Source organism: Oryza glaberrima, chromosome 10 (genome assembly GCF_000147395.1).
Source record: "Oryza glaberrima chromosome 10, OglaRS2, whole genome shotgun sequence".
NCBI classification, from domain to species: domain Eukaryota; kingdom Viridiplantae; phylum Streptophyta; class Magnoliopsida; order Poales; family Poaceae; genus Oryza; species Oryza glaberrima.
In genome coordinates this window covers 15383783-15391285 of record NC_068335.1, presented here as the reverse complement: position 1 = coordinate 15391285, position 7503 = coordinate 15383783, and the positions used below count along the sequence as shown (strand labels likewise).

The 7503-nt window shown below is 62.4% G+C and overlaps 2 protein-coding genes across 2 annotated transcripts; one reads left to right on the top strand and one right to left on the bottom strand.

Moving 5' to 3' along the window:
* The first annotated feature begins 222 nt into the window (after positions 1-222).
* Positions 223-2387, top strand: LOC127752932 (uncharacterized). The gene is made up of 3 exons (XM_052278385.1): positions 223-578; positions 665-1126; positions 1207-2387. The coding sequence occupies exons 1-3, from the start codon at positions 297-299 to the stop codon at positions 2050-2052; spliced, it is 1590 nt and encodes a 529-aa protein (XP_052134345.1). The 5' UTR covers positions 223-296; the 3' UTR covers positions 2053-2387.
* Positions 2388-5306: 2919 nt separating this feature from the next.
* On the bottom strand, positions 5307-7430 carry LOC127785893 (uncharacterized). Its single transcript, XM_052313244.1, has one exon. The coding sequence runs from the start codon at positions 7428-7430 to the stop codon at positions 5307-5309; it is 2124 nt and encodes a 707-aa protein (XP_052169204.1).
* Between the last annotated feature and the right edge of the window lie 73 nt (positions 7431-7503).

Below are 7503 nucleotides of genomic sequence, written 5' to 3'. Positions count from 1 at the left end.
AAGTCAAGACAAATTAATATAGCGTAAATAGCACGTCGAGACTAAAAATGGAGATTAGACAAGGCCGAATACATCGAAACATCGAAAAATGAAAGGTAATAAAGCAAAAGCAAAAGCCAAAAGAGGCAAAGGCACACAAGAATAACCGAACAAGGGAGCCGTGAAGGAAAGAAAAAGGCGGGAATCGAAGCGCCTAGCGACACTCCAGTACTCCACTCCTCTCAAATCCCCTTCGAAGCAAAGAAGAAATCCACCTGACCCCGCGCCACCTGTCGCCTCCGAGCAGCCGCCTCACCATGGCCGCCTCCTCCTCCAACCCCACGCCTCTGCTGCTGCCACCGCCGCCGCCGCAAGAGCCCGCGCCTCTGTCGCCGCCGCCGCCGCCGCCGCCGCCGCCGCCGCTGCCTACGCCGAAGCCGATCCCCACCGTCACCGACAACTTCCGCAGCCTGCTCAGGTCCGGCGAGGCGCTCCTCCGCTTCGCCTTCCGCGGCAACTCCGGCCAATTGACTCACCGGCATCCGCCTCCGCCTCGGCCGCCGCCGCAGCAGCAGCATCCCCACCACCACAACCGCCCGGTGCGTACGCCTCGATCGTGAGCTCGAACACACTCGATCAGCAACCATGGCGATTACCTTCTTCACTGAGACGCTCGCGTTTGCAGGCTGAGATCATGAAGCGGCTGCAGCGGGAGAAGTTCGCCGACATGATCAAGCACATGGACGGGCACGAGCAGATCGACCGCCTCGTCGCGCTGTACACGAGCAGCGCCAAGGGGCTCCACCTCCCGGAGCTCCCCGTCCGGGTGAAGGTCGCGCTCGACGCGGCCGGCGCGCTGCTCCTCGTCGACGGCGACGAGCTCGAGAAGGCGAGGGACAGGCTCGCCAAGGCCAGGAACACGACGGGGCTCGGCTCCAGGTTCGTGTTCGAGTCGAGCACCCGTGGCGGCAAGGACACCGTCGCCGCGGAGCTCGCCACCGGGCTCGGGGCGGCGGCGGCCGGCGGGAGGCCACTGGAGCTCACCCGGCTGCAGTACTGCGCCCACGTCAGCGACCTGCTGTCGATGACCCTCGTCCCGTTCGGCGCCCAGTGCAACAACTTCTTGCACGGTTCGAGCCTGATCCAGGTAACTTGCCACTGAGCTCGCCGGAGTATTGGCGGTTGCGGCGGCGAGCTTTTGTCTGACTATGAAACTGTTCGCCGCAGAGTATCCAGAGCAGAGCGTTGTCCGGCGGGCCGCCGTCGTATTCGGAGCGTCATGACTGCGGCGCCGGCATGAGCATCAAGGGATCAAGATTCAGGGCCTCCATAGCTGAGCTGATCTTTGGTTCTCCAGGCGAACATGGCGGCGGCGGCGGCGGCGGCAATGGCGATCACGAGGTGCCCAACCGGTTGACGACGTTCGGCAAGGTGAGCTACGAGACGGCCGACGACATCAAGCTCAGCTTGTCGGGGCTGTGGCAGGTCCGCTCGCCGGCGTCCCGGTTCAGCGAACTCGGCGCGCTCGCCGTGCCGCTGGGCAGCCTGAAGACGCGGAGAGCCATCGCTCCTCCTCCGTCGCCGCCGGCGACGACGCATCCTCCTCCGTCGCCGGACCTGATGGTGCAGGTGCCGGCGCCTCCTGCTCCTCCCACCCCCATGATGGGTATAGGGTCGACGGTGGCGGTGCAGGGCTCCGTTGCCGCCGCCGCCGCCGCCGCCACGGCGCCGTCGTCGCACACGGTGGCCGTCATGGTGGACTGCGACATGTACGACACCTTGAGAGCAGAAGGCTGGGTCGAGATGGAGACGGCGGCGGCGGCGACTCCGGCGAGGTGGCGCGGGCCGGTGGCGCGGTGGGGAGTCTGCGTGTCCGACTGCCCGGAGCACGAGCTCGGGTGGGGGGTGCGGATCGGCGGCACGGCGGAGAGGAACGCGCACCGGCCGCACGTGGAAGGGTTCCTCAGCTTCGACCTCGGCAAGGGCGGCAGGGTGCAGCCGGGCCTCGTCATCGCCATGGACGGCGACAAGCGGACGCCGGCGCTGGTGCTGAGGTCGTCGTGGCTCATGTGACGCCGGTGATCAAACTTGCCCGTTCTTCCCCTTCATGCCGGTGTTTTGGTTTTTTGCTCTGAAATCTGTTGCAGATATAATAAGCGTACGTGACAAATGCCCTCCTTCAATTTACACCTGAGTGAGATTTCATTTTTCTTTTGCTTTTTGAGGGATTTTTTTTTCTACCACCAACATATCGATCGTCGCTTGCTTTAGATAGCAAAAGGGAACTCGAATTTGAGTAAATTTGATAACACCTTTAACTTTTTTGTCCAAAAGTGCCCAAGTTAATTGTAATCTGTAGCTCTCAGAAATTTGAGCTAAAGTTGTCATTCCTTAATAGTCTTGAATTTTATTCTTGACTGAGGTGGTAGTGTCAGTGCGTTGCAACTGGCGTCAACTAAATATGCTACTCCAACATTTTGAAAAACAATATATATCAAAAGTATATATATACTCAAACTCCAGAAAATCTTAGAACATAAATGCCCAGGTAATATGGCTATATCCGCACTATTTTGAGTAAAGCAATCCTTTTATAGCACTCATGGGACATGTGACTTCTCAAGTATTCATAATTTCCAGGTATGAACCACCTGAACTCTGAATGCATCAATTCGCAAAGTTTTCCTAATGTCATTCACAGCCTTGTACAGGCAACATTCATATTGTATAATTTCTATGTATACATGCCCACAAGATGGTATGGCTAGATAACTAGATAAGGCACTATAAGCAAGATTGGGCACTAAACAAACACCAGTTGTTTTCATGGTACCAAACACACTGATCAATCAAACTAAACATCACAAAATGCAATTCACAGCAAAGATGTCAAGTGCCTCGGCACCCAACAACGCCGGACCGCGACTACGTAGCTCGTAGCTGCGCTCCAGTCCTCACCGCGAGGTTTTGCCCCTCGGCTGGTGGCTTGCGATTAGTGGAGAGAGAGATTAGGAATGACAATCTATTGGCTGCCCTTCCAACGGGACTGATTACAGGATTATATAGCCACTGGCCTAACCAATTATAGAAGGCTATCCTTAATTCTAGGGACACCAAAAGTAGCAGCAGATTTCTTCTTTCCTTTCTTCAGCCACTGGACGTCGCCATCGCGCGCTCGGCCGCTCGGCGCATGTCACGCCTGCGCCTGTACGTGCGGCCGTACATGACATCTCCCCCTCCGTCGAAGTCCAGCTCGTCCTCGAGCTGAAACGCTGGGTACCGGGCGCGGAAGTCGTCGAGGTCTTCCCAAGTGGCCGACTCGTCAGGCTCGTCGCGCCACTAGACGAGCACCTGCCGAACGCCGCGAGCCAGACGGCCGCGTGTGACGCGTGCAGGTTCTGGAACCACCGCCCCATGGAGAGTAGGAGGCAGCGCCGGGGTGGAAGTGGGCGGCGTGCCCACAAACTTCTTGAACATTCCTACATGGAAGACATCATGAAGACGGGCGCCCGGCGGAAGCTGCAGCCGCACGGCCACATCGTTGATGACTTCGGTGACGCGGTAGGGCCCGACGTATCGAGGCTTCAGTTTCCCCGTAGTGGTGCGCGGCAGGGACGAGGCTGCTCGCTGGCGGAGACGAAGGAGCGCCCAGTCGTCCACCTGATAGGACACCGGCCGGTGAAGCCAGTCGTAGTGCTTCTTTTGCACTGCTTGCGCTTGCTCGAGTCGGTAGCGGACGTCGGCGAGGAAGGCCTCGCGAGCTTCCATCTCCAGGGCGACAGCGGCGACGCGGGTCTCGCCAGGCTCGTAAGAGCGGATGGAGGGCGGGTCGCGGCCGTAGACCACTCGGAACGGCGTCTCGTGGAGCGAAGATTGGTATGCGGTGTTGTATATGTACTCCGCCCACGGTAGCCAGCGCAGCCACTGTCAGGGGCGATCGCCGGTGAAGCAGCGTAGGTACATGACGATGACACGATTAGCCGCCTCCGTTTGGCCGTCCGTCTGGGGGTGGAATGCCGACGACATGAGTAGCTTGGTGCCCATGAGGCGCATAAGCTCGCGCCAGAACCCCGAGGTGAACACTGGGTCGCGATCGGACACGATCGACTGGGGTAGTCTATGAAGGCGCACGATGTCGGTGAAGAAGGCCTGCGCCACGGACTCGGCGGTGTACGGGTGCGCCAAGGGGATGAAGTGGCAATACTTGCTGAAGCGGTCCACGACGGAGAGGATGATCGTCTTGCCATGCACCCGGGGAAGCGCCTCCACAAAGTCGAGGCCGATGTCTGCCCACACAATGGACGGAACTAGAAGGGGCTGTAGCAGGCCGGCCGGGTGGAGATGTTCCGACTTGTAGCGCTGGCAGGTCACACACGCCTTCACAAAGTCCTGCACCAAACGACGCATGTGGGGAAAATGGAAGTTGCGGCGGAGGCGGTGGAGTGTGCGGTGGACGCCCTCATGGCCGTTGTCATGGACCGCGGCCACGATCTCCTGTAGTAGCGGCGAGGCCGGCGGGATGTAAAGCCGCCCATCGTAGGTGACCATGTCCGTGACCACGGCCCACGGCGCCGTGCGCGTGCCTGCACGGACCTCGTCGTGGATGGCGAGCAGGCTCGGATCCGTGGCCTGGGCGTGGCGCAGCCGCTCGATGAAATCGAAACGGGGCGCGGAGATGGCCAGGAGCTCGCCCTCCTCGACGTCGCGGCGGGAGAGGGCGTCGGCGACGGTGTTCGTGGCACCTGATCTGTACTCCACCGAGAAATCGAAGCCCAAGAGCTTCCCGACCTAGTGGTGTTGCAGAATCGTCGCTAGGCGCTGGTCGAGGAGGTACTTGAGGCTGTAGTGGTCCGTCTTGACGGCAAAACGGCGTCCCCATAAGTACGGCCGCCAGTGCCGCACAGCCTGGACGAGGCCGATGAGCTCGCGCTCATACGCGGCGAGGGCGCGGTGACGAGGGGCGACAGGGCGGCTGAAGAAGGCGACCGGATGGCCCTCCTGAGTGAGCACCGCGCCGAAACCATGGGACGACGCGTCGCACTCGACGATGAAGAGCTTGGCGAAGTCCGGCATTGCGAGTACTGGGGCTGTAGTGACCGCGGTCTTGAGGGCCGCAAACGCCGCCGCCGCCGCATCATCCCCAGAGAAGCCGTCTTTCTTGAGGAGGGCAGTGAGCGGCGCGGCGACCGTGCCGTAGTTGTGGACGAACCTGCGGTAGTAGCCCGCCAAGCCGAGGAAGCCGCGCACTGCCCGAGGCGAACGGGGAGCCGGCCAGTCGCGGATGGCCTGCACTTTGGACGGGTCCATGGCGACGCCAGCCGCCGATATCACGTGGCCGAGGTAGGCGACCGAGGAGGTGCCGAAGGAGCACTTAGTGCGCTTGACGAAGAGGTGGTGTCGGCGGAGCTCGGTGAGGACGGCACGAGGTGACGGAGATGGTCCACCCACGTCTTGCTGTAGATCAAAATGTCGTCAAAAAAGACAAGGACGAACCGGCGCAGGAAGGGGCGGAGGACGTCGTTCATGAGGGCCTGGAACGTGGCCGGGGCGTTGCAGAGTCCGAACACCATCACCAAGAACTCATATAGGCCGTCATGGGTGCGGAACGCGGTCTTGTGGACATCCTCTGGGCGCATACACACCTGGTGGTACCCGGACCGAAGGTCGAGCTTGGAGAAGAACCGCGCCCCGTGGAGCTCATCGAGGAGCTCGTCGACCATGGGGATGGGAAACGCATCCTTGACGGTGAGCGCGTTCAGGGCGCGGTAGTCGACGCAGAAGCGCCAAGACCCGTCGGGCTTCTTGACGAGGAGGACCGGCGACGAGAACGGGGAGTCGCTGCGGCGGACGATGCCTTGCTCGATCATGGCGGCACATTGCCGCTCTAGCTCGTCCTTGTGGGCCGCCGGATATCTGTACGGGCGGACAGCCACCGGCTGCGTGTCCGGCTTGAGGATGATACGGTGATCGTGCGCGCGTTGGGGAGGCAGACCCGTGGGCTCGGCAAAGAGGTCCCCAAATGTCGCCAAGAGCCCATCCAGGAGGAGCTCGCTGTCGGTGGTGGCGGCGAGGGCCGGGGCGCCGGGGGTGGGCACGCCGGACCAGCAGACGGTCCGCCCTTGGCGCTGGAACGACATCCGGCGGCTGGCCAAGTCCCAGACGATGGGCCCCAGGGCGCCCAGCCAACAGGTGCCGAACACGACGCCGAAGCCTGCCAGCGGCATCACGAAGAGGTCGGCCGGGAACAGGACGCCGTCGATGGTGAGCGGCGCGGCCTTGAGGACGCCCGCGCAGGTGACGCGCTCGCCGTTGGCAACCATGGCCGTTAGCCGGGGGCGTATGTGTAGGGGCATGCCGGAGCGCCGCGCCGCCGCCTCCGAGATGAAGTTGTGCGTGCTGCCGGAGTCCAGGAGGGCGACGAGCGACGCCAGCCCAAGCGCGACCGCGATCTGCATGGTGTCGGCGGCGGGTACCCCGGCCAGGGCCTGCAGGGAGAAGACAGGCGCCTCGGCGTCCTGGTCCGCGGCAGCCTCTGCGTCGTCGGCGTCGTCGAGTTCCACCCCATCGATGAAGAAGACGCGGCGGCAGACGCAGTTGTGGCCGCGCGTATACCGCTCGTCGCAGTTGTAGCAGAGGCCAAGGCGACGCCGTTCCGCCTGGGAAAGACGTTTCACCGGGTTCCCGGCCACCGGCGCGGCCGGGGCGGCGGCTCGTTCAGGGGCCGGCAGGGCGAGGCGGGGCGGAGGCGCCGGAAGAAGAGCGCGCGGAGCAGGCCGGGCGGGTGGCGGCGCCGGCGTGGACTGCTCGATCAACTCCAGTTGCCGCGCCAAGCTCATCGCGGCGGCCAGCGACTGAGGGTTGTGCACGCGGACGGCGTGGCTGAGCGAGGGCAGCAGACCGCCCGTGAAGAGCTGGACCCGCTGTGCTTCCTCCAAGGGTCCGGCGCGAGGGAGCTGAGCCTGGAAGCGGTCTTGATACTCCGTGACCGTCCCCGTGCGTCGGCAGTCGGCGAGCTCGAAGAGCGGCGCGGATCGGAGCGGGGGCCCATACCGGAGGTTGAGGAGGTCGACGAAGCGGCGCCAGGGCGGAATGCCCTCGTCCCGTTGGACTTGAATCCACCACATCTGGGCACCATCTTCCAAGTTGTACCCCGCCATCCAAACTTGCTCCTCCGCCATGATTTTCTGCTGGTGGAAGTATGACTCACAGCGATTAATGAATACGAGCGGATCGGACTTGCCATCATACTTGGGAAAATCAAGTTTCTGGAAGCGCGGAGGTGGCCGGTCGGTGTTGGTCTCCCCCATGCCCGCCCTGGGACCCGAGGACGACGACTTGTCGGCGGAGAGTGCGAGGATTGCCTTGGTGTTGGCCGCCGCGGTCGCCTGGAGGGCCTTGACGGTCTCGGCGAGCTGCGCGATGGTGGTCTTGAGGTCGTCGGTGTCGCTCATGGCGGCAGCGCAGGAAGCGGATGAAGACGAGGTAGGGGACGTCGGCACGGCGGGCGGTGTAGGGGAGGTGGTG

What these genes read in the sequence shown, in the direction of transcription:
- LOC127752932 (XM_052278385.1), top strand. Translation starts at nt 297, where the DNA reads ATGGCCGCCTCCTCCTCCAACCCCACGCCTCTGCTGCTGCCACCGCCG. An exon ending in CCCACCACCACAACCGCCCG is followed by an intron (nt 579 to 664) that starts GTGCGTACGCCT and finishes TCGCGTTTGCAG; the next exon opens with GCTGAGATCATGAAGCGGCT. An exon ending in ACGGTTCGAGCCTGATCCAG is followed by an intron (nt 1,127 to 1,206) that starts GTAACTTGCCAC and finishes TGTTCGCCGCAG; the next exon opens with AGTATCCAGAGCAGAGCGTT.
- LOC127785893 (XM_052313244.1), bottom strand. Translation starts at nt 7,430, where the DNA reads ATGAGCGACACCGACGACCTCAAGACCACCATCGCGCAGCTCGCCGAG.